The following is a 27,024-nucleotide window of genomic DNA, read 5'->3' as shown; positions in this document are numbered from 1 at the left end:
TGGGTGTGTGGCTTCATCCTTTGTAAAGCATTTCATTTGCAGCATGGATTCTCTCTTCCTCCATGGTGTAGAGATGCTAAATACTCTGATTCAAGGAGTCCTTCAGCAGTAAGGGGGCAGCTGGGAAGAGATTCCTTGAGCTGGCCCAGTCAAACTGACTTAAAAGTCCGAGAGGCCTGATTATTCAGGAGTGACTGCCAGGCTGTCAGCATTGGGAGAGTTCCTCCTCTTCCTGCAGAGAGAGGCAGAAACTTGGAAGCCTTTATGGGTTAGACGTGATCAGATCTCTCAGCCCCAGGATTCTTCCCTGCCAGCCCACCCTTTTAGACTCCCATCTTCCACGCCGCAGCTTTTCCCATGCATGCGGGTCCTCACACCTGCCGTGTTCTGGGTCTGGGTTTGCCAGCATCTCCTTTGCCCAGCATTCTGACTCAGAGGTCCTGACTCAGGACTTTGGCCTTTGGCTCCTAAATTCATTCCTCTGTCCTGCCTTTGAGGTCTCCCGGTCAACTACGTTTCCTGTTTCAGTAGCTCCGTTCTGATGTCTGGTCCTAAGAAGTGTGTGGGGAGGTCTTGTCCTCTCTGACCTGAGCCCCATGGGAATGGTCTCCTCACCCCTGCACATACCTTCGAAGCTCGCTGACCTGCTGCCGAGCTCTCCACAGAGCACCAGGCTGCGCGGCACACCCCACCAGCAGAGCTGTATTGAGTCCCAGTACAGGCAGAACACTGGAGAAGGTGAGGTGTTTGGGTGGGGGACAATGAGAAGTCATACCGAGCTTCTGTCCTTGAAAAACCCAAGCTCTGCCTGATAAGAGATGGCAGAGTCCCTGGGAAAGAAGGCGACAGTGAGGATTGGGGCTGGAAGCAACTTTAGGCTTTGCCTGACTTGTGTGACTTTGTGGCTGTCTCCCCTCACCCTGTGGTCCTCAGTGCTTCATTAAAACATGTAATAATAATTGCAAACTACTTGTAGCTCTTACTGTGTGCAAGGCACTATTCTAAGTGTTTTATGTAAATTCATTTCATCCTTACAACAGCTCCATGGGGTAGATATTATTAATCTTATTTTACAAGGAAACTGAGGCACAGAGATGGTAAGGAAATAATCACCCAGCCAGGGAATGCTGGAGCTGGGCTATCAACCTGGGCACTCTGGCTCCAACAGTCCTCACCCTTCCCTTTCTCTACCTGTGTGGGCGTGTGGAGGAAGGTCCCCCCTTGGACCTCTGTTACTATCGTGCGCCTCAGTTCAAAGGTACCTTGGATTAATGGAGTGTGAATAGTTAAGCAGGAAGAACTTTGTAGGGGAAATGTTGAGCTGGGTGTTGAAGCAACTTTGTAGAGAAGAAAGAGTTCTGTCGGGTCATGGCAAGAGAGTAGGTGATAGGGTCCTGTGTCAAATTCAAGTCAAGGCTTCTGCAGCCTTACTGTGGTCATTTTTAGTAAGTTGCCAGGAAAGTCTGCTCTTAAGAGCACAGAGGTGATGCTTCTGGCTTGGATGTCAAGTTCACATGGTCATGCTTCCTGTGTGGTCAGGGATGTGCCCAGCATTCCCACAACCCAGAGCATATGTTGCCCAGAATGTGTGGACTCTCTGATCATTCCCTCTGGGGAGGAGGTATAGAAATGAGGAACACTTCAAAGCTGGGAGTACCCATACCTTCTAGCTGAGGTGTCTGTAGGGCCAACATGGGAAGGATTTTTATTCTGAAATAAAGTTGTCTTGTCACCCTGCAGAGTGACATAACCAGCAGAGGATATATTTTTCCTCTGTCCTTATATCAATGCAGACTGTCACATTTCTTAAAACATTTTAATTCCTGTATAGTAGGTCCCCTACATATGAACGAGTTCCACTCTGAGAGCACATTCATAAGTCCAATTTGTTTGTAAGTCCAACAAAGTTAGCCTAGGTACCAAACTTTTACACATAACACCAGACAGGTGAACTAACTTACGTGATCAGACATGCAAACGCACGTTCGCATCTTAGAAAGTTCGCAACTTGAAGGTTCGTATGTAGGGGACTTACTGTAATGGTTTTTTAAAATTAATAGGCTTTATATTTTAGAGCAGTTTTAGGTTTATAGAAAATTGAACAGACAGCCCAAAGAGTTCTCGTATACCCTTTTTCTCCTCTGCTTATAGTTTCCCTTGTTACTAATTCCCTTGCATTAGTGGTATATTAGTTACAATTGATGATCCAGTATGGTACATTATTACTAGCTAATGCCTTCTAGTTTACATTATGGTTCACTCTTTTTGTTACATAGTTCTGTGTGTTTTGACAAATACATGTCCTGTATCCACCATTAGAGTATCATACAGAATAGTTTCACTGCCCTAAAAATGCCCTGTGCTTTTTATCCTTTCTTCCCTCCTCCCAGACCCCTGGCAACCACTGATGGTTTTACTGTCTCTTTAGTTTTGCCTTTTCTGAAATGTCATGTAGTTGGAATCATACAGTATATAGCCTTTTCAGGTTGACTTCTTTCACTAAGTAATATGCATTTAAGGTTCCTCCATGTCTTTTTGTGGCTTGATAGCTTATTTCTTTTATCACTGAACAATATTCCATTGTGTGTATATACCATAGTTTATCCATTCACTTATTGAAGGATATCTTGATTGCTTCCAGTTTTTGGCGATTTTGAATAAAGCTGCCATAAACATTCATATGTGGGTTTTCTGTGGACATAAGTTTTCAACTCATTTGGGTAAAATTGCTGGATCACGTGGTAAGACTATGTTTAGCTTTGTAAGAAACTACCAAACTGTCTTCCAAAGTGGCTGTACCATTTTGCATTCCCATCAGCAATGAATAAGAATTTCTCTTATTCTGTGTCCTCACCAGCATTTGGTATTGTCAGTTTTTTGGATTTTAGCCATTCTAACGGGTGGAGTGATATCTCATTGTTGTATCAATTTGCAATTCCCCAGTGACGCATGATGTTGAGCATCTTTTCATATGCTTATCTGACATCTGTATCTCTTCTCCAGTGATATATCTTTGTTTTTGTTCTTCACCTCCTCCCCTTCCCCATTCTACCCCCCCGAACACAAAACCTCTTTTTCTTACATCATGGGTTCAGACAGTGTTTTCTGGCCTATTTTCCTTTTGGTCACTTCTCCAGCCATTAAGTGAGTTAGTTCCCTTGAGTAGGTACTGGGTCCACATCTGAATCCCTCCGTCTCGGTGGGTTTTACCTGGGGTTGGCCCATGTGTTCTGTACCTTCTTTTCCCTAGTGATGGTGATGATGTCTTTCGTAAAGTCTGTAGCTGGTACTGGGTAGGCTGGTAGCCTACAACTTCAATCCCAAGGTTCAAGGTTGATACGCCTTCCAGTACAGACACTACAAAGACTGGTGTGCAGACTTGTCCAACAGCAGACCCTGGCAAGCTTAATCTTGTCTTAGATGAGAAATGAGTACATCAGGCTCTTTGAGGCCCCAGCCAGACCTCAAACTCTCTGTTTTAGCTGAACCAGCATCAAGAAGACTCTTTAAAGTCCAAAACTTTGCTGGCCTGTACTTTTCCTGTTCCATCCATTATTGTTGTCACTTTTTAGTTATAAATTTGTGTTTTTTTCATTTACAAAGACAGACAGTTGAACCATTTTACCAAAAATGTTGGAAATTAGAGAAGGAAGAAAAAAAATCATCCATAATCCTGTCACCTTTTGTTTGCGATCCTACGTCTGTCCTCATGATGATTTCTGTAAACAGTTCATTGTGAGTGATGCTGTGCCCAGTGTATGCAGGGCTTCTGTCTTATGTGAGTTTCTCAGTTTGAGACTAACATCTTCCAAGGCTTCCCTAGTACTTGGCTCATGCTATTTTCTAAATTCATCTGGCCCACGGCTGCTAGGATTTCCAAATTCTGAAAACGGCACTTTTGCTTGGGATGATGGCTCCTACCCATTGTCATGTTGCATTAACTACATCCGTTTCTTTTGCTGCTTGACTTCTCACGGAAGTGAAGAGCAGTTGAGGTAGTATACGTACCAACTGTGCTGGCCACCCACCTCTCAGTTAATACCTCCATCCTTTTAATGCAAATCACCGTGCATGGTGGTGGTAGTCCTGAGAGTGTGTGTTGTTCCTGTTGTTGTTTGCCCCTTAGAAAGTCGATCAGTGATTAGATTTGGTGATCACTGTCACTTGGAAATTAACACCACAAGCCTCCTTGTCTCTCCCTTTCTTGGGTGTGTGGATACAGAAGACTGAGACTGGGCTTACAGAGTGCCCCAGGTTCCTGGTAACCAAGTTATACAGAAGGTTCACAAGTATAAGCACAATTGCCAAGAGATAGATAAGATCCTTCTCAGGTAATTGCCTGAAATAAATGAGCTACCATTTAGGACTTTTGAGGCTTTCTGCCATACGTAGGAATCAATAATATAATAATACTGTCTGTTTGCAGCAGGATCTGATCAGTGGATCTAGGAGAAAGGATGGCCTGCTGTCCTTTCCTGGCACTGGGTCTACCAGGTGATGGGTGGGTACACTTGGTTCCCATCCAGCGTTAATCACTGGCCTGTGTTCTTCATTTGGAGGGTCAGCCGTTCACTCATTACAGGGATAGTCATTATTGGGGTAGTTCTGGGCATGAGGTATGTAGTAATGAAAAGCATATTCCTGGTCTGGTCTGGTCTTCGTGGAGCCTCCAGTCTTTTGGCTGAAGTGTCCTTGAGCAGGGAAACAGTGCAGGGAGGTGGGCTGGTTACCGCCTCAGAACCTTAGGTATCACACGGAACCTCCCTGCCTCCTTTTCTGCAGTCTGTCCCTTGAGGCCTAGTGGGGGGCTCTTTGCGAGCAGGAGTCCTGAGGCTCAGAAATGAGGCCAGGCCTATGTTTGGGGTTGGGCCATTTCCCCATTTGTAAGTGAGAACATGGGTTCATAGCAGCTGCTCAGAGGGATGTGGTTCACTGGACTCCAGGCCCTTAACTAGCAGGTTAGTTTAAGCTGGTGGCCTTCAGAGGTCCTTTACCTTCCTACTCCCTCCCGTGTTACTCAGGCTTCTTGAGTCCCCGTCATAGAACCAGCTTTGCCATAATGAGGCCAGTCAAGATGTTTTTGTTTTTCAAGTGCTGACCTCCATGTGATGCCTGGAGATGCTTGGAGCCTTGCCTCTGACCACCAGTTTCCCTTACTCTGATCTCAGGCCTTTCAGCATGAGGTTAGGAGCTCAGAAGCCATGCCTGTGGGGAGGGGTAACTACTAGAGAATGGGGCCTGGCCCAGGCTGCCGGTCCCAGGGGATCAAGCTGGCTGCCTGCACTTTCTGCCTGTGATGGATCTGACTCCTAAATGCTTCTGAAAAGCTTGATTGGTTAGAGGACAAAACAGTGAAACCTGACAGACAACACCATGGCTTGCCCTAACCCCTTCTTCTTCCCGTTCTAGCTTTTTCAATATATCGGGTTGCAGACATGCTGGATTCCCGCCCTCCTGGAGCCAGTCTGGCAATTTTTCATTCCCGTAGCCAGGGGTTTTGCACAGAGAAAAGGTCCAGAAGGAAGGCAGTAGATGAGCAGGGAGCCTTTGGGGTTGGAGCTTTACAGGAGCATTGCTAATGTGGATCCCTTAGTTCTATGCCAGCTCTGTGGCTTGGGGCAGTATCCACACCATGTCCCTCCTCTGCCATCCAGTGGCCTCCAGTGTCACTTTAGTAATAGCCAAAGGCCATTGCTGCCAAGATTCTTTGATCCACCTCATCCCCTGCTGCTCTCCTTCCTCACTGTGCTCCACCCACTCTAGTCTGCTGCGGTTCCTCCAAAGTGCCAGGCAGTCTCCTGCCTCAGGGCCTTTGCACCTGCTCTCCCCATGTCTAGAAAGTTCTATTCTCAGATAGCTTCACGCCTTACTCCCTCACCTCCTTAGGTCTTTCCTCAAATATCACCTTTTAGTGAGACCTTACCCAACCTCCTTATTTAGAATGGGAACCCTGAACCCCCCTCCATGAAGCACTATCGCCTGCTTAATTTTTCTTTAAAGCACTTATGACCGTTTACCTTATTTTACTTAGTTGGCTTGTTTGTTGTCTGTCTGCCCTCCTTCCCACTAGAATGTAAGCTCCCTTAGGGAAAGGATGTATACCAGCTTTATGCATTGTTTCCCCGGTGCATCAACAAATATTTGTTGAAGGAATGAATAAATGAAAAACTAAAAAAACCTTGCTTTGAGATTTCTCTGGCTTTTGGGAAAGCATTCTCACAGCAGAGGCAAAGAATTCTTCTGGCCCAGCACTAAGTCTGAGCGTTTAGCTCACTCGGGAATTTCTTCAGTTTGGACCCATGTACTTGTAATAGGGTTGATACTCCATGGGCATTTTCATAGGAGTCAGAGCCTTTCTCTGGGAGGAGGTGTGTGACTTTGGTAAAAATGTTGGAAGTTTGCTTTATGGGGGTGGGGGAGAACCCCCAGCACCTAGCACGGTGCTTGATATATGATAATCCCTTAATTGATTTCCTGAAGTGTTTAGTGCACATTACCTTTTAAATGCTGGGGCTGTCATGGGAGCAAGACAGGCAAGATTTCTGTTTTCATGGATTTTACATGTTAATAGGAAAAACATGTAAAAATAAGTACAGTTTTAGATAGCGCAGGTGCCGTGTTGAAAATAAAGCAGGGAGGATGTGCTGCAGATACCCAGGGAGAAGTAGGGGTTGAGGTGGGTGGAGAGGTTGCGTTTAGCAGGTAATCAGTGACGGCTTTTCCTTGAAGACACATTTGAACTGAGACTTCAGTGACAAAGTGGCAGCCAGGGCTGTCACGCCTTGCAACTCTAGGGGCACCATTCATATTATTCAGTGCAACTTGTGCTCCCTGGAGTTGTACAGTGCTCTGGTCACCCAACCGTGTGCAGATTGTAGGCAGTGAAAATTGTTAGTTCAGAGGCCCTGAGGTAGGAAGGACCTTGAGGTGTTCAAGGAACAGAAAGAAGGCCAGTATGCTTGGGGCTTGGTAAGAAGAGGACAGCGGAACAAGATGAGGTTGGAGAGTTTGAAGACAATACAAAGAATGTGACATTCAACAAATTATCCGTTATCTGTTGACTGATGAGGGAAGCAAAGGGATGATTTTATGGGGGCAGGAGTGGGGTTTTAGGAAACTTTTCTGGTAATTTGGGAACTCAGCAGTGGTGTGAAGGCAAGAGAACAGAGTTGAGTGATGGTTTTATTTCCCTAAAAAGGAAACAGCAAAGTGGCTCAAAGGAAATACCATTAAGATATTTGAGTCTAACTTTGGCAGTGACTAAGAGGAAAGCTCTTTGCTTTTCAATACTGTCTTATCTTGTTTGTCATTGAACGTCTCAGCCTGGTTATCTCTTTGGACAGAAATGGGAATATTATTATCATTTAGCATTTGCTCAGCTGCGACATGATGTGCCCATATACAGAGCACACAATAAGTACAATCCTTGTTCTTGGGGAACTGAGATGCTGAAAAAGATTTGTTTCTTCCCATTACCCTCTTTCAGGTGTCTCAATCTGGGGTGGCCGACTTCCCAGAATCCTGGAGGCTAGTGGGTGGACAGGAATTCCTTGGGCAGAACGCCCTGGCTCTTGGGTCTGTAAGAAGCCCCCAGGCTGTACACCTGTGTGCAGACGGCACCTCGCTTCCCAAATCAGACTGTGATCTTGCCGCCATTGGCCTAGCCTGTCTTTTTTTTTTTTTTTTTTTTTTAAGATCTTTGTATAGATGCTGCTTTAGCCCAAAGCCAAGAGTGGGGGCTGTTATAGTGATGCCAAGAAACTCAAGCACCAGGCTCTTCCTTGGCCCAGAATTCCTATAGAGCATGGGGCGGGCTTGGAATCCCTCTGGGGACTGACCTTTGGGTTCTTTGGTGGTGGATGGGAGTAGAGGAAAGAAGGTACAGTCGGTCTCCAGTAGGGGAGGGTGATCAGCTTTCACCATTCTGCAGAGAAAGCGTCTGCTGCTCTTGGCTTGGTGCTTTTCTTAGATTCACTTCTCAGTCTGGGAAGCTCTTTGCTCACTGAAAGCCCAGGATAGAGTTAAGCCACCCTAAGTGTTGGGAGCCAGGTAGTTTGTTTAGCTGGGCTCTCAGCTAAATCAGTCCTGGGAGCTACTGTTTTTAAACTTGAGGAATGCTGTGGGAACATGGTACTTGGCTCCCAGCAAGGGATCTCAGGAAACATCTACTTGAGTAGGCAAATGCATTCCACGAGTCTGGTTGTAGTAGACAGAGTATCTGCTACTCAGAGTTAAAACTCAAAGGTGCCTGCCCTGCATTGTAGCCTCATGAGAATCCCAGCTCAGTGTGAGGGTGCGGAGTCTCAGCTGATACGGTTTTTCTCTTTCTTTCTTTCTTTCTTTCTTCCTTTTTTTCCCTTCCTTTAAGATTATGCAAAATTAATATAATGTAGCTGGAAGTGTTTTAAAAATCTTAACTATCAGAATATTACCATATAAACATACTGGAAAAGAATTTTACAAAGTTTTATTACCTCGAATAGTACTTGTGTAGTCACCAAACACCATTTCAAAACAGCTCATGAAGTAGCAGTAATTGTGAATTTTTCAAAATAAAAACATAATCTTTGCAAATGTTTATTTTGTAATTGTTTACTGAATTCTGTTGTAATGGCTGTCACTCAAAGCATGGAAGCAGTCAGGAAGAATCTTGGGCCTGATTTGAGGGATCCAAGGTCAGGAACTTGGGCAAAGCTGGAAGATCCAGGCAGCTCTTGAAGGATGGGGCTGATTAAGCTGCAGAGTCTAGAGGGTAGGGAAGCTAGAGGCATCTGCTGTTGTTCTCAGGGAGAAATGATGAGCAGGACTGCTTCTACTGAGCACTAGGCAAGGGAAGGATGAATACTGGCTTCTCTGTTTGGGTACTTGCTGGTGCTGGACACTGTGCCATCCATTAAAAGCCTCCCAACTGCCCTATGAAGCAAATATTCTTCTCCCAGTTTAATAGGTGAGGAGACTCCAGGGCACATGGAAATCAACTTGCCCAAGGGTCAGCTAGAAAGTGGTGGAGCTGAGCTTTGTGTCAGCTCAGGTGACCTCCACTGCCTGTATGCTTGCCTATGTCACTGGACTCTTCTCTAGCATCTTATTAGGACCCTAAGGTAGTACAATTTTTATGCAATTTCTTCCCTAAGTCCACCCTGGGACCTCCAGAGGGTTCAAAGAGCCCAGGAGCCCAAGACTAAGAATCTCTTATGTCTCCCTTCCTCACTTCCCAGCTTCCCTGCACTGCTGGGCCGGCTCACCACTCTGCCTAAGCCCTTCAGCTCATAACCTTGGGCTGGCATTTGCCTCCTTATCCCTTGCCCAGTATTCTAAATCTTGTAAAACTTTGCCTCTTTTCTCAGATTTAGTCTAGTTAGTAAATATTTTAGTCTCACTCTGTTCCCTTGTTCAGCAAGCCTTCACTGATCACTTCTTTGCCAGTCACTGGTGGTGCAAAAAGGGGCAAATCCAGTCCTAATGGGAGAGCTAGGAAGGCAGTTACAGTACAGCAAGGAGGGTCCTGTGATGGTGGTTTGCACAGGAGTAAGGAAGAGTGGTAGGTGCCCTATATTGGTCGGGGTCTCAACAAGAAAGAGTTTGGTACCTTCAAAGTAGGATAACTGGGGAAGGGTTTGTTTATAAAGGAAGGGTACCGTAGAGGATAGTGCAGTAATGCAGGGCTAGTGGTTGGCTTGGCTGCTGCTCTCCTAGTGCTGAAGGGACCAGAGGAGGGAGGGAGATTTGAGAGCCTAGGAGGAAAGAGTTGTGTAGAGTGTCCCTCCTCCGAGTGACCTTCAGCACTAACCTTCAGTCGAGGAGCATGGCCAGCCTCAGGTAGTCTCAAAGGGAGGGAGCCCTGATCTCTCTCTCCTTCCTCCCTCTGATTTCCTTTAGGGCTTCCACTGGCTGAACCCAAGTGGAAGCCAGAAGGCTCAGAAGCCCCGCAGAGGTCAGCCTTAAAGGGCAGAGAGCAAGGTGGGTGTGTTGGTTTTCTATTGCCGCAATACAAATTACCACAAATTTAGTAGCTCAAAACAGCACACATAATCTCACATCTCCTCTGGGTCAGGGGTCCAGGTGTAGCTTAGCTGAGTGTTCTGCTTAGGGTCTCACAAGGCTGCAATCAGTGTCAGCTGGGCTGCATTCTCATCTGAGGCTCCATTGGGGAAGTATCTAGTACTTCCAAACTCCCTCAGGTTATTGGCAGAATTTCTTTCCTTGCAAGAGTCCTGGAAAGTTCTTCAGAGCCAGCAATGGTGATAGCAACTGCTAGCAAGACATGATCTTACATAATGTAACATAATCACGAGAGTGATATTCTATCACCTAGCCACGTTCTATTGGTTAAAAGCAAGTCCCAGGTCCTACCCGCATTCAAGGAGGGGGGATTCCGGGACTCCCCTGGTGGTCCAGCAGTTAAGACCCCGCACTCCCAATGCAGGGGCCCAGGTTCGATCCCTGGTCGGGGAACTAGATCCCACATGCCGCAATTAAAGATCCCGCTCGCGGCAACGAAGGTCCCGCGTGCCGCGACTAAGACCGGTGCGGCGAAATAAATAAATAAATACTTTTTTAAAAAATGGAGGGGGGATTCCACAAAGGCAGGAACACAGGAGGCAGAGATCGTGGGGGCCACCTCAGGATCTGTCTGCCATGGTGGGGATGGACCTAGAAGAGCAAACCGAAGATACTCAGCACAGGTACCCAGCTCAGAGAAGGTAACACCTGAGCCTTCCTGAAGATGAGCAGAGGGCAGAGAAAAAGGGAACAACCTGTGCAGAGTCTCAGAGGTGAGGAAGTCATTAGTGTGTCAGGGATCTGCCAGTCATTCATTCATTGTGAGGCCGAGGAGGTGAGGGGGACCCACTTCCCGGTGGTCTTGTTGAGAAGTCTGGACTTTACCCTGAAGGTTTGGAGTCGGGGTGGGCGTTGGAGGATTTTTTAGCAGGGGAGAGGTACATCATATCCCATTTTGAGAACATCAGAGTGAAGAACTGAATAGGGCAGGAGGCAGGAGATCAGCGAGGAAGAGCAGTGTTGGCCATCCAAGTGTAGGATGAAGGGAGTATAACCAACATATTATAATAACTTTAGATGAAATATAACCTTTAGAAATTGTAAATCACTATGTTGTACACCTGAAACTTACATAATACTGTACATCGACTCTATCTTAAGGGAAAAAAAAGGCCACCCCATGGTGTGGCAGTGAGAATGGAGAGAAGAGAACAGATGTGAGAGCTGCTGAGGAGGGAGGAGGAAGTGTCAACAGACCTCAGTGACTGCCAGCCTGGCTGCACAGGAGGACAGGGAGGGCTGGAGGATGACTCCTGGGATTCTGGCTTAGTGGCTGTACTGGTTTCCTATTGCTGCCATAACAAATTACCACATTTATTATCTTACAGTTCTGGAGGTCAGATATCTGACATGGGTCTCACTGGGCTAAAATCAAGGTGTCAGCTGGGCTATATTCCATTTCCTTTACCAGCTTTTAGGGGCTACATGCCTTCCTTGGCTCATGCCCCTTCTTCCAGTTTCAAAACTGGCAATGCACGCCAAGTCCTCATGTCACATCTCTTTGACCTACTCTTCTACCGCTCTCTTCCACTTTTAAGGACTCGTATGGTTACCTTGAGCTCACCCAGATATCATCTAGCATCTCAAGATCCTTAACTTAATCACACCTGCAAAGTCCCTTTTGCCATGTAAGGTAACATACACAGGTTCCACAGATTAGAATGTGTATATCTGGGGAGCCATTATACAGGCTACCATAGTAGTACTCGTCTTCAGTTAGAGAAAGATGGAGAAGGATCACGTTTGGGGAGATAGTTCAGATTTGTATATACTGAGTTTGCGGTGTCTGGGTTTGGTCCTTTGCTTGGGGATAGATTTGGGAATCCTCAACACAGACCTGGTGTTGGAAACCATTTTATGAGGTTACCTGGGGAAACTGTGTGGTAAGGAGGTGGCAGGAGCTGAGCCCTGGAGAAAGCGGGGCTCTGGCTTTTGCCCCTCTTTCTTCACCTAGAAAGTCCCCTAGGGGACAGATAGAGGCCATGCATGGGGAAATGCTCACATTCTGTTTTCCCTAGTGAAGTGGTTTCCAGTGGTGCCCTCTGTTTGCCAGGCAGCTCTTTATTCTCTGCATGGGTGTAAGGGGCAGAGTAGTGGCCAGTCCCAGGGCGTCATGGGGCTTGGGCCAGCACTGAGGGCCTTGGAGCAGAGTGACCTTCTCAGGCAACTTGGTGCAAATAGTAAAGGCAGCTGGTGCTCCAAGCATGTGCTGGAGTTTGGATATATGGTCCTTGCACTTGCTTGCTGTTGCACTGGGAGGCAGAGAGCTTGTGGAGAAGAGATAGGCAGCCTCCTGTGCCGAGCCCCAGAGCTACTGGAGGTCTTCGTTTCAGTTCTTTCTGTAATCGCTGGGTCCAGCTGGGGATGTGTGTGTGCACTTGGAGGGAGGACACCAAAGGAAAAGCTTTCCTGTCTATTTCCCTGGGACGGGACCTAGAGGCTCCATTCTTCTGGGAGAGAATATCCAACTCAGTGAAGCAGGGAACTAAGCCTGATCCCAAGGAGGAGGGCTGGTTGGAAGGGAAGACCAGCCCCAGGATAAAGGCCTGGTTTTACCCAGTTCTCCAGCCAGCCTGGAACCAGGGGGTAGGGGAGGAAGGACAACAGGAGCTTTTGTAGGGAATGAAGTGACATCAGTCTTGATTCTGGAATTGGACTGGGCTGGCCTCCTGTGCCATATGTCTCCAGAGGAAAATGGTCCCCTCTTCCTTTTCTTCTGACACCAGCACTGAGCTTGAGACTGAGCCACAGTCTGTAGACCTGACTTTAGAGGTACCACCTTCACAAGGTCAGTGGCATTCTTAGCTGGCCCAGCGTTTCTTGCTTCAGATACCAGTGGAAGTATCCAGGCCACCCCCAGAAAAAGTGGGCACTGACCACAGGACTCTCCTGTCATACCATGACAGGAGACTCTCAACCACTGCACCACCAGGGAAGCCCTGTTTCATGCTTTTTAAAAACCATTTGTTTCTAGTAAAATATACATAACATGAAATTTATCATTTCAATCATTTTTTATATATTTAGTGGAATTATTATTATGACCATCCATCTCCAGAACTTTTTCAACTTCTCAAACTGAAACTCTATACCCATTAAACAATAACATCCCATTCCCCTCTTCCCATAGCCCCTGGCAACCACCATTCTATCTTCTGCCTCTCTGAATTTGACTACTCTAGGGACCTCACGTGAGTGGAATCATATAATGTTTGTTCTTTTGTGACTAGCTTACTTCACTTAGCATAATGTCTTCAAGGTTCATTCATGTTGTAGCATGTGTCAGAATTTCCTTCCTTTTTAAGGCTAAATAATTTTCCATTGTATGTATATAGCACATTTTTTTTAATCCGTTCATTCGTGGATGGACATTTGGGTTATTTTCACATTTGGGCTATTGAATAAAGCTGCTGTGAACATGGGTGTACAAAATCTGTTCAAGTACCTGCTTTCATTTCTTTCGGTTATATACCCAGGAGTGGAATTGCTAAATCATCTGATAAATCTGTGTTTAATCTTTAATCTATGTCTATTTATTGTTTTTGAGAAACCACTATACTGTTTTCCACAGTGGCCGCACCATTTTATATTCCCACAAGTAATGCACAAAGTTTCCAATTTCATGACCATTTAAAAAAGTTATTTATATTTTTATCTTATAGTTAGCAGTAGGTGAACAGCAAACAATAGAGGATATAGAGTGGGGTTCTGACTTATACTTCCTGTTCCTCCTCACCAGTTAGAGGTGGAAAACCCTTTGCCTCTCAAAACTCAGGGATTAGTCCTCCTGCTTTCAAGAAGTCTCATTTTGGGCTTCCCTGGTGGCACAGTGGTTGAGAATCTGCCTGCCAATGCAGAGGACACGGGTTCAAGCCCTGGTCTGGGAAGGTCCTACATGCCACGGAGCAACTAGGCCTGTGAGCCACATTACTGAGCCTGCGCATCTGGAGCTTGTGCTCCGCAACAAGAGAGGCCACGACAGTGAGAGGCCCGCGCACCGTGATGAAGAGTGGCCCCCGCTCGCCACAACTAGGGAAAGCCCTCACACAGAAACGAAGACCCAACACAGCCAAAAATAAATAAATAAATAAATAAATAATTTTTTAAAAAGAAAGAAAATAAACTTGTTAAAAAAAAAAGTCTCATTTTTAATGACCATGTAATGTCCCACCACACAATGCACCAGAACTGATAATACCCCTACTTGTAGAACATTTAGATTGTTTCTAAATGTTTTACTCTTATAAATACCACAGAATATATTTACAGAAAAGGCTTTTTCCAAACACATGAGGGGAAAGCTGCTACCCCTCATATGTGCATAAAATAAGGAATTGGCTCATGTAATTATGGAGGCTGGTAAGTCCAAAATCTATAGAGCCAGTGTTACTAGGTCCATTACAATCAGTATGGAGTCATGGATTTTTACTTTAATAGGTTATAATTTGTTAATACTATTTGTTTTGATGCTCACATTGTCCTAGATTTGGCCAGTGGGAGCCCTTCAGTTTGGCTTCTCTCTACTTTTGACATGTTCCCATCATTCTTCAAGTACTTACTTACCTTCTGGCACAACAAAAAGTTCCAGGCTCATTTCGTGCTTTCCCAACCCTAGATTCAGCCACTTCTCCAGTGAGCTCTGGTTTCTTTTAATGGCAGATGGTATTTAGGCACCAAAATCTGAGTGCTAGGAGTTATCATTGCTTTTGGGGTGTCACTTAGTGGAGAGAGCTAGGAAATGCACACACATATATCACACCCACACCCACATCTTTATCTATTTCTATATCTATCCCTCTATTAAATACCATATTGATACCTCTAATTCCAAAATTATACCTATGAGGCTCATTCTGTCCATCCTTTTTTATGTATTTCTAACTTTGACATGTTTACCAGTTTTTAACATTTCTGACAATGAGAGAAACCTGGCTCTCATTATCCACGGTACATTTACACAGAAGGTAGTTTCAGAATTACCACCTCATAACACTGCAAAAAGTAAACCTACTAACCAGAGTTCAGTATTTTACTGTTCTCTTTGCCTTTAGCCTGATGACATATGGTCAACATACTGTGTACATAAGGTACTTGGGTGGCTTCTTTTTTTCCCCTCTTCAGTGTGGTTATATTGTTCATCTGAAGTACAGTTAAGTTCACTAATTTATGTTTGTATTACATTTAGCATTTTCCTCCATCCTTGTTTATTTTGAGTATGTGAAAGCATTATCATTGATCCAAAAAAATGTATATTCAGAGAAATGTCATACACTCATACATCCCACACCCCACAGTACTTTCCACCTGATTCCCTCCTATTGCTATTGCCTGTAGATAACCAATCTTATTTCTGATTTATCCTTCCTGTGTTGCTTTTTGCAGAAATGAGCAGATACATGTACATTTTCCTGTCTTCCCTTTTCTCTTCCTCAAAAGGTGGCATGCTATATTACTCTTTTGTTGTTTTTTTGTTGTTTTGGGGTTTTTTTTTTGTTTTTTTTGTGGTACACATGCCTCTCACTGTTGTGGCCTCTCCCGTTGCGGAGCACAGGCTCCGGGCGCACAGGCTCAGCGGCCATGGCTCACGGGCCCAGCCACTCCATGGCATGTGGGATCTTCCCGGAGCGGGGCACGAACCCGTGTCCCCTGCATCGGCAGGCGGACTCTCAACCACTGCGCCACCAGGGAAACCCTCTTTTGTTGTTTTTACTTAACAGTTTCCATATCAGTTTGTAGAGCTCTTCCTCATTCTTTCTTATATCTGCATAGTACTCTTTGGACCACTCTCCTATGAATGGGCATTTAGTTGCTTCCAATATTTGGGGATCACACATTCTTAGAGTGGGATCGCTGGGTCAGAAGGTAATCAATATGATGGGAGTTCCCTGGTGGTCTAGTGGTTAGGATTCTGGGCTTTCACTGCCATGGCCCAGGTTCAGTCCCTGGTCAGGGAACTGAGATCCTGTAAGCTGTGCAGCATGTCCAAAAAAAAAAGGTAAACAATATGTAATTTTGTTAGGTGTTGCTAACTTCCCCTCCAAAAAGGTTGTACTAATTTGTATCCCCACCAGCAACATATGAAAATACGTTTTTCACAGCCTCATCCATAGAATGTAATGTCATACATTAAAATTTTTGCCAATCTGATAAGTGATAATGGTATCATTGTTTTTTTAATTTGCTTTTGAGTTGCAAATGAGTGAGATTGACCATCTTGTTGTATGCTTAAGGGGAATATATCTATAGCTATAGTTTGTGAATTTTTTTTACTATTAATTCTTTAGGGTTTTTTCCCCTCAGGTTTTAAAAACAGCTTTATTGAGATAAAATTCACCTACCATACAGTGTATGGTTAGTGGTTTTTAGTATACGGCTTAGTGGTTTTTAGTATATTCAAGAGTTATATAACCATCATAACTTAAAGTGTACAGTTTAGTGGTTTTTAGTATATTCAAGAGTTGTGTAACCATCACCATAAACTAATTTTAGAATATTTTTATCACCCTCAAAAGAAACCCCATACCCATCAGCAGTGACTCTGCATTTGTCCTTAGTCCTCAGCCTGAGGCAGTCACTGATCTACTTTCTGTTCCTATAGATTTGCCTATTCTTGACATTTTATGTAATATATAATATATTACAAATTATATTATTTACCATATCACATACATAGAATCATATAACATATGGTCTTTTGTAACTGCCTTCTTTCACTTAGTGTGATATAATGCTTAGAGTGTTCCAGGTGGTTTCTGAATATTTAATCCTCACAACAACTCTAAAATAGTTACTGTTACTGTTATTATCCCCATTTTATAGATGGGGATAAACTGAGGCATGGAGAGGTTAAATATTTTGCCTGAGGTCACACAGCAATAAGAAGATGGGCTTTGGAGTCAGGCAGACCTCAAGTCTGAAGTCCATCACTTGCTTACTGTGTGACTTATAGAACATTGCTTAAACTCTCTCAAGTGTCTTTTTCTCATATGTTAGTTAAATGAGGATAACAATGGCTGAGTCACAGGGTTGTTGGAGAATTAAATAATATGGCATCAGAAAAGTGCTTAGTACAAGGCCTCAAACTTAGTAGGTATTCAGTTAATTGTAGTGGCTATTAGTAGATAGAGTCAGGTAAAGGCCTGGTGTACTTGACATGGTTGGCCCTGCTTCCCCTAGCATTTAGGTGTATCTGAGATGCCAGCTTTTTTTTTTTTTTTGATATAATTCACATACCATGAGATTCACCTGTTTAAAGTGTACAATTCAGTGCTTTTTAGTATATTCACAAGGTTGTGCAATCATCACAATTATTTAATTCCAGAACATTTCCATCACTCCAAAAAGAATCTCTATACCCATTAGCAGTCATTCCCCATTCTCTCCTTCTCCAACCCCTGGCAACCACTAGTCTTTCTGTCTCTATGGAGTTGTCTATTCTGGACATTTCCTATAAATGACATCATACAATATGTGGTCTTTTGTATCTGGCTTCATTCACTTAGCATAATGTTTCCAGGGTTCACCCATGTTATAGCAAATAATCAGTACAGCATTCCTTTTTATTGCCAAACAATGTTCCATTGTATGGATATACTATGTTTTGTTTATCCATTTCTATGTTGATGACATTTTGGTTGCTTCCACTTTTTGGTTATTATGAATAATGCTACTGTGAACATTAGTATACAAGTTTCTGTGTGAAAAATGTTTTTGGTTCTCTTGGGTATATACCTAGGAGAGGAACAGCTGTGTCATATGGTGTATTTAACTTTCTGAAGAACTGCCAAACTGTTTTCCAAAGCAGCTCTGCCATTTTACTTCCCACCAGCGAAGTGTGAGTGTTCCAGTTTCTCTACATGCTCGTCAACACTTGTTACTGTCTGTCTTTTATTTTGGCCATCCTAGAGGGTATGAAGTGGCACCTCATTGTAGTTTTGATTTGAATTTTCCTAATAATTGATGGTGTTGAGCATGAGATGCCAACTTTTAGGTCAGCTTTTTCTGCTTACCCACACTCTAGAAAGTCTCTCCCAGGTTCCTGTTTGTCTGATTGGTACCTTCTTAATCAGGTGCCTTGGGGGAGACCTTTGGGCAGGTTCCAGTGGTTGCACAACTATATCAGGATTCAAGGCACATGTTTTTCCTGTTGGCACGTTTAATGTTACTCTTGAGGCTGGCACAGCCATTGCCTAGGCTCACTAAACTGCTGGGACAAAACCAGCTTCTCCCTTGAGCACCTCAGTGCACAGGATCAGAAGTTCTTGAGCTGGAAACAATCTTGCGAGGCCGTCTCATCCATCCTTCTGCAACAAGACAGTTAGAACCCCTCCCTGCCAGATTGGGGAGGATCTGTAGTATATTCCTTTAAGAATCTCTGTAGGAAGAAATTCCACTGGGCCCCTTTACCACCAGCCAGTATTTTAGCAGCCTTCGGTGTTAGAAAGATTCTTTGCTCTGACCCAGATCCCACCTTCTGCAGCACGTGCTGATATCCTCTCACGCTTTCCTTTCTTGGAGGATGCGCGAGACAGCCGCTCTCCAGGAGGGGCTTCATCGTCTGGTCAGATAAATCTGCTTTGGCTGGAGGAGCCCTCACTTGAGGGAATGCAGACCAGGCCAGGCCTCTCCAGGGGACCTTAAAGACTGAATGACCTTGTCGCTGGGCTATTGCCTGAGCAATCTGCTTTGAAGAAGAGGCCTTCTGACAGGCTCCAGGTTGTGTGTTTATCCTGAGGCTGGGCCATTCCAAACTCATGTTTCAGAGTTTAGAGGTTGCATCCAGCCAGCCTGATGGGTGGTAATCAGACGCAGGTGGAGACCATCTGGCCAGACCTGTCCGTCTCAGCCAGTCAAGTGAGGGCCGGCCTGCCCACCGCAGAGCTGGCCCAGAAAGCAGCCCGGGTGGAGGCAGATGGTGTAGAAATGCATGTGCGTGCATGCACACCCATGCATGCGTGTGTGTGTGTGCACAGCCCTCTTTAGAGAGGCGGTGCTGCTTGGATGCATGTGGTTACTCTCTCTGCATCTGAGGGTTCACCCCATCGCAGTCTGAGGAGCATGTTTCTTTTAGTCTGTTTCTCAAGTTTTTGCGGTTAGAAATCATGTATTTTTCTTGGCCTGAGGTGAAAGCCGGGGAGTAATGGTCTAGTACATTTTACAAAGCTGCCTCTAATTGGCGGCTGCTTGAAATCTTCCCTGTGCCCTAGTGACCCATCTCCCTTTGTAGGGTTTTAACTCCAAGTCAGTCTTGCATTACCCCAGGTTTTCATACTCCTCGCAAGCCTATAGCCCTTGGGAGGCAGCTCTTACAGCCTCAGCTTGCTTAGCTATTCCCTCAGCCTTTCTGCATAGAATTGCCCCCAAACAGGGCAATTCAGCAAGGAAAGAAAATAGCTTTCACTGCATGCTGCCAAGCATCTTCTCGCCCAGTCTCCAAAATTCCAGGAGTGTACCCCAAAATGGAGTGTGCCTCCCACAATTATAGATACTCAGAGAAAATAGTGATTCTAAGGCGTCCTTTTCAGTCCTTTAGAGAACTTAGCTTATCAGAGGTGAGCTCCTCACTGCAGCAAGTGCAGGAGGGCTGGACCAACTCGGGTACACAAGCAGGGCTAGCCCTGGTGTCAGAGCTTCTGAGATGTTAGCACCTCTTTCTGCCCAGTCTCCCGGCCTGGCCCCTTGGGGGCGATGATGGTGATGATGGAGGAAAGATGCCACATGGAATCCCAGGGTTGGGCACTGACTGCATCATTGCCCCTTCAGCATTCTCCCCTCTGACCGCCTGTTCCGGTAGCTTGGCTCGCAAGGAGGTGTTGGCTGTCATCTTATTTTATGGCTTGTATTTGTATGCTGAGGAGTTTAAATGTGTATAATCATTGTGGCTCATGTTTGTAGAAGATATAATTACTGAAAATTATATCATGAACATAGTTTAACTTTTAGCCCTTCCCATGCTGGCAAGCCTCCTGTAACTCTCAGGAGCCCCTCCCTGAATGCTTCCCTCACCCCAGAAGGTGCCACCACCAACCAGCCTTGCTCTGTAATCCGCATCATTTCCCTCTCTGGCAGAAGTCCATTTCAGGGACTCCCGTGGAGACTCAGCCTCCTGGGCATTTCCTAGCAGACAGGGAGGCAGGCACTGCTCCCCTGCCTCATCTCCCTATGATGTTTGTGGCCATCATCATTCTGGGCCACTTGGGGATGGGAAGGGAGGGCAAACTCTGCTTCCTCAAGGTCCCAGTGATTGAAGAGTACACACGGGGTGCCAGGTTTCAGGAAGAGCAGGTGCTGATTGATGAGTGCATGTGGGGTGCTGGCTTTCAGGAAGATCATGGGCCCTCCCAGTATTTGGATATTTGGAATCTGCTTTGGGACCCATCCTCAAATGCTGAGTTTGGAGGCCAGCCAGTTTAGCCCAAGGATTGTCCCCTTGTGGGGCAGGGTGGAGGTGGGAGTGGAGAAAGGGTCTCATCCTCATAGGGCATACAGTAGGACATATATCCTTAGCAAACTAAGTAGGTGCTTATTAATAGCTTGAAGGAATAAAGAGTGTGAGAAAGGGTTATTTTCAGTATTGGAAATCTTCCCTTTGCCCTAGTGACCCATCTCCCTTTGTAGGGTTTTAACTCAATCATACAGAAAGGAATGTTCCAGAGCCACAAAACCTGGAACTCGTAATTCAGAGTACCAGCAGGGGAATTTGATTGGTGGGGCTGAGTTCACACACATGTGCCGTAGCTGGCAGGAGGGCAAGGCTCGAGTTCTGGTTGCGTATTGGCTATCGAGGTCCTTCCTCCCCTCAAGGCTCAAGATTCTTCCGACTAGGGGGTTTGGATGCCGAGCCTACCCAAAAAGGGGAAGAACTTTAGACAACAAAACAGTGTTTTCCCTAAGGTAGTTAAACAAAAAACATTTGCTTTTTATTCCTTCCAGATTCACAGGAACAGATGGACCTAGTGGTTTTGGCTTTGAGTTGACATTTCGTCTGAAGAGAGAAACAGGGGAGTCTGCGCCCCCAACATGGCCAGCAGAACTAATGCAAGGCTTGGCCAGATATGTGTTCCAGTCAGGTAAGAGCCCCAGGAGCTGGCTGGTGTGGTTGTCCTTTCACCATGAGCCTGCTTGGGTTGGGAACCTGAAGGTATATTTTGATGTCCGTGGAAGGACCTTTCCTGGGAGTGCTATACTGCATTTGTACCATAAGGGTGGCTTGTTTCCTGGCGTTTCCTGGGTGGAAAGCTGCCTGGGCCATGGGAGGGAAGGATATGTCATATGACCTCCTGCAGCGGGAGTCCCTGACACCCTGAACCTTGGTTGCAGTCTGCCAGCCATACATCTGATTCCCAGCGAGCCAAAGGCCAGCTCAGCATGGAGCTGACCAACACTTTCTCTGTCTGCCCCTTTCCCACAATTAGCACACTCTTTCCTCCCTGATGCCAGTGGCCTAGCCACCTCCATTTCTGGGGCATGAGCACACATGTTAATCTTGGCTAAGTCTAGGGTTAACAGTAGAGGATTAGGGCAGAGAGAACGAAGTGCCTTGAGCTTTTGCTCCCTCACAGCGTGAATGGGAAGTTGGAATCAAGCAAGACCTTGACAGTCAGAAATATTGTTTGATTCAGATGATTCAAGTGCCCTCCAGGGGATGGTCCTGTGCCCCTGGTGCCCTTCTGGAGACTGCTAATATGGAACCTGAAGTGGGGACTTTGTGCTGGGAGCCTTGGTCGCATGCTCTTGACTCAGCCTGCCTATAGTCCTCAAGTGGGATGAAATGTTGGAGTGGAATTCAGTACCTTTTATGGAGGGTTTCATATCATCTGAATGTTTCTGTGTGGTTAATCAATTGCTCAGAAACATTTCCCATATGACTTTATATTTTGTTTCTTTGGTTTTGTAAGTAAGTAGTTTTCAAATGAAAGCCAACACAGTTTTATCCAGCTCTTGCTCTTTGACTGTCATAGATAGGAGCAGACTAGCATCTCGGCCAGGGTCTCTCAAAGTATGGTCCTTGGACCCCTGCATCAGAATCAGCTGGAGAGCTTGTTGCAAGCACACGTTCCTGGACCCCAGAGGAGATCTCTGACTTAGAATCTTTGGGGGGTGATGTTCCCAGATGCTCTGGTAGAGACTAAATTTGTAGAACCACAGATCTGGCAACTTCTCTGAGTATAGTGACTTTTTTTTCAGCCTTGAGTAGGCTATAAATTGGGGGTGCAATTGACCATCTAGGTTGAAACCCTCTGCCCTCGTTTCAGACCCCTGGGGGTCAGTTGTTGGCTGGATGGCCATCATGTAATGGGACTGATCCTTAACTACCATCTACCATTGTGTGGCCTATGGGATAGTACCCTTTTGGAGGCTACAGTGGGTCTTCTGTAAGCAAGGGTTCCCAAACCTGGCTGCTCATGAAATCCTCTGGGATCTCAACACACTGAGTCCCAAACCCTCCCGGAGGGCTCTGATTCAGTTGGTCAGAGGTGGGACTGGGGCATCTGTTTCTTAACCAGCTTCCCGGGGGATTCTAATGCAGCTGGTCTGGGGATGTTGTTTGGACTCTAAAGGACTGTTGACGGGAAGAAGTATCATTCACAGGGGCAGGGGAAGCAGGCTGCTTGAAGCAGCTGGCTCATGTGATTTGGTTCTATCCTAGCGTCTAGGTCTGCACAATCTTTTTTTTTTTAAGTTTTATTGTTTATTTTATTTATTTTTGGCTGCATCGGGTCTTAGTTGTGGCATGGGGCATCTTTCGTTGCGGCATGCAGGCTCTTCGTTGTGGCACGCGGCCTTCTCTCTAGTTGTGGCTTGCGGGTTTTCTCTTCTCTAGCTGTGGCACACAGTCTCCAGGGCGCGTGGGCTCTGTAGTTTGCAGCAAGTGGGCTCTAGTTGAGGCACACAAGCTCAGTAGTTGTGGCACACGCGTGGACTTAGTTGCCCCGTGGCACGTGGGATCTTAGTTCCCTGACCAGGGATTGAACCCGTGTCCCCTGCATTGGAAGGTGGGTTCTTTACCACTGAACCACCAGAGAAGTCCCCTGCACAATCTTTTAATGTTTGAAGATTGTGCCAGGAGTCTACTGCCAGAACCCACTGTGTCCCCTTCTCTCCCTTCTTTGATGCCTGACACTGATGCCGATATAGAACTGTCTTTGAGAAAACAGACCTTTCTTCAGTCTAATGCTCTCCCAACTGACCTATTTCAGCTCCTGGAAAATAGACATTTCTTGACATGGAATTTGATCTACTATAGGAAATGGGGCTCTGAAGACTAGGCAACCTCTTGCTTGTATAGACAGGTAGCTTCCTGCCCAGTGCTTAAGCCAGTACATTTATATGTTTGTTTGCACTTAATGTACCTGCTCATGTGGATCAAGATCAGAGAAATGTAAAACAGGTGTTATGAATCACTGTCAGGTGGAGTCAAGCAGATGAACCTCTGAAAGAGTTCTGATGTTATAGTTCTGAAATAATAATGCAAGTGGGGAGAAAAACGGGATTTGATTTGCAAGGGTTCATTTCAGCCACACAGTAAACATCACAGTGACTGTTTTGCAACACTGTTGTGATCATTGATTCAGGTACATTATCAACAGATGTCAAAACTATCAGATAAAAAAGATTGTTGGGGTATAAGATAGTCACAAGGACTCAAAGAATCCCTCCACAGATAACTTATGTGCTACAAAGAGAAAAAGAATACCTTTACAATGGAAAAGTTTGGGTGGGCATCATCTTAACCAAATGATCAAATGTAGCAACACAAAAATGGAACAAATGACTACTATGTACCTCCTTACATGTTACACTGTGAAATATAAAGCACCAACCATGTAACACTTTATTTATTTAATTTATTTTTGGCTGCGTTGGGTCTTCGTTGCTGCACATGGGCTTTTCTCTAGTTGCAGCGAGCGGGGGCTACTCTTCGTTGGAGTGTGTGGGCTTCTCATTGCGGTGGCTTCTCTTGTTGCCGAGCACGGGCTCTAGGTGCACGGGTTTCAGTAGTTGTGGCACGTGGGCTCAGTAGTTGTGGCTCACAAGCTCTAGAGCGCAGGCTCAATAGTTGTGGTGCACGGGTTTAGTTGCTTGCAGCACGTGGGATCTTCCCGGACCAAGGATTGAACCCGTCCCCTGCATTGGCAGGCGATTCTTAACCACTGCGCCACCAGGGAAGTCCCCATGTAGCACTTTTCCAAAAATGTTTCACCTGAATTGAATCCTGAGTATATAGTCAGGTAAATCCATATTGTGGGATATTTTACAAGACAGCTGCCTGGACTCTTCAAAAATGTCAATGCTCTAAAAGAAAACATGGCAAGGGGCTGGGGCTGTCCTAGATCAAAGAAAACATGACAGTTTAAATGTATGTATGATCCTTGATTGGACCCTGAATTGGAAAAAAAAAGGTTATTTTTAGGGCAATTAGAAAAAATATAGACTGTGTATCAGATAACAGTACTGTGTAACTGTGAAATTCCTTGGGTGTGATATGGTATTATGGTTATAAAGGATAGTGTCTTTGTTCCTAGGAGATAAAAGCTGAAGTATTTATGAATAAAATGACATGATGTCTGCAACTTAACTTTCGAATGATTTGGCAAAAAAAAGTGTGTCGGGGGGAGACAGAGGAGAAAGCAAATGTGGCAAAATGTTAAAGGGTGAATCTAGGTGAAGGATGTGTGGAGGTGAAGGATATATTGTACTATCCTTCTAACTTTTCTATGAGACTGAAAATTTTGAGAATAAAAAGTTGTGGCTGTTTCTTGAGTGTATGTTGACTGGTGTGGCTCCATAGTTCCCGTCTGCTGCGACAGGCCCTTTTATGGTGTCTGTAATGTAACAGCTATAGTTTGTGCCTGTAGGTCACTTCAGGCATTTCACAGCAGCAGCAGGATGACTACACTCGCAAAAGTATAATACCTGATTTTCTGTTTCCCAGATTTTCATAATATGATCGTACTACTTGAATAATAACTAAAACAAATCTTCCTTAACTTCTTTTTGAAACATGGCAGGGAGTAGTAATTATTTAAATAATGGGAAAATGATGAAGTAAAGTATATGGCAACTGATGTAAGAGAGAAGACCATGGCTATGAGCCTAAATAGTGAGGACAAGAGCTAAAATTTAATAGTGTGTTCTATGTGCCAGGCACGGTTGTAAGTGCTCGTTTAATGTGCAGTAAAGCCCGGTGAGTTAGGCACTGTTGTACCAGCTCTACAGTTGCAGAAAGGAAGACGGACGGAGAGGGGAAGTAGCTTGTTCAAAATCACACAGCTAGTAAGTGCAAAGGCCAGCTGCTGTAGTTCTTAATGCCAGTCTCTTAACCATGATACCGTGTTGCTGGTGGTTCAGCTGATATTTGGGCTGCTACATGTCTCAGGCTGGACCATGAGGTTTGAGAGTCATCCACATGGGTGATTGCACTTGTGCACATAGCCTCTGAGCTCCAGCATGCCTTGCTCGGGCATTCTGGAACATTTGGAAAATAAATAGAGGAGGGCTAAAGCCATTCGTAATATTACCCAAATCCTCTTAAACCCATACTTTCATCTTTTAACTTTTGTTCATGAAAATATGTATATAAAAAGTACAGCTTGCTCAGAGTTAACAAACTAAACACACCCCATGTAAGCAGCACCCAAATCAAGAAACAGGCTGTTTCTCCAGAAACCTCCCTTGTGCCTCCTCTCAATCACCTTCTTACCTTTTCTTCCCTTCTCTCTTTCTCTCTTCCCTTCCCTCCCTCCCTGCCTCCCTTCCTTCCACCCTTCCTGTTTCACTGCATAGTGCGGGTCCTCAGCCCAGTGTGCCTGAGCTCGTTGGTAAGTTAGGTAGGTAGCTGTAGGCTACGTAGCCCCCGTTTCCACTTCTCTCCCTGGCACTCTTCACCATCTTGCACGTTACTGCTAGATCAAGGAGGACACAGCAGTATCATGGTTAAGAGCATGGCCCCTAGGCCCACACTGCCTGCATTTTTACCTCAGCTCTGCCAGTTACTGCCTCCTGACCTTGGGCAACATAACTTATTTGCTCAACTGTAAAGCAGAGATAATAATAGTAACTATAGGGCCTCCCTGGTGGCGCAAGTGGTTGAGAGTCCGCCTGCCGATGCAGGGGATACGGGTTCGTGCCCCGGTCTGGGAGGATCCCATATGCCGCGGAGCGGCTGGGCCCGTGAGCCATGGCCGCTGAGCCTGCGCGTCCGGAGCCTGCGCGTCCGGAGCCTGTGCTCCGCAACGGGGGGAGGCCACAACAGTGAGAGGCCCGCATACAGCAAAAAAAAAAAAAAAAAAAAATAGTAACTATACATGAAGTTATTGAGATGATGAAATGAGTTAATACCTGCAAAGCACTTAGAACAGTGCCTGATACATAGTAAGTACTATTGATATATAAGTATCACCCACAATTATTATTATTTTTCAGTCTTCAAAAACCTTATGTGAATAGAGAAGATGGGTACCTTGGTCTTTTTTTTGCAGTGTTATTAAAACCCCATTTTACAGGAAACGCTGATAGGAAGGAGACGCATTGCTTGTCCCTGTATCAGATGCCTGCCTCAGCTGATATGATAATATTTGGTGCCGTTATCTTTCTCTCACACAGAAAATCAATAATAGTGACACACCTGAGGTAAAATTACCTCATTTTGTATATCACCTTGTAAAGGCAAAAAGCAAATTCAGTTCAACTGTGGGTCCTTGATTTATGTAGTTGGCAGTGCCTGTAAAGTCTTAAACAAATCAAATCCTATTCTATATGCAATAGAGCCCATGCAGTTTAGTGGGACCTTGTAAGTAAATCCTTCTTCCTAAGGTGAAGAATCTTTTCATAGTGTGAATAATTGCCCCTTTTGTAACTCTCTCGTCAGTCTGGATTTAGGCCTTTCCAGTTCTCTCAGAGCAGAGCACACTCTCCTGATGCTGCAGAGACCCTGCCCTGTGGGCGTTGCTCTGTCCCAAG

The 27,024-nt window shown here is 45.3% G+C and overlaps 1 protein-coding gene across 2 annotated transcripts in view; it reads left to right on the top strand.

The window, feature by feature from the left end:
* The window catches only part of SUFU (SUFU negative regulator of hedgehog signaling), a 118,980-nt gene that overhangs the window by 11,725 nt on the left and 80,231 nt on the right, over positions 1 to 27,024 (top strand). For both annotated transcript variants that reach the window (XM_060100232.1, XM_060100226.1), the window contains exon 3: positions 20,995 to 21,131. In XM_060100232.1, the coding sequence (XP_059956215.1) occupies positions 20,995 to 21,131 (137 nt within the window). The remainder of the gene's footprint in view (positions 1 to 20,994; positions 21,132 to 27,024) is intronic.

The sequence above is a fragment of the Mesoplodon densirostris genome, chromosome 1 (assembly GCF_025265405.1).
Source record: "Mesoplodon densirostris isolate mMesDen1 chromosome 1, mMesDen1 primary haplotype, whole genome shotgun sequence".
Classification (NCBI taxonomy): Eukaryota; Metazoa; Chordata; class Mammalia; order Artiodactyla; family Ziphiidae; genus Mesoplodon; species Mesoplodon densirostris.
This window is presented reverse-complemented; position numbering and strand designations above follow the sequence as displayed.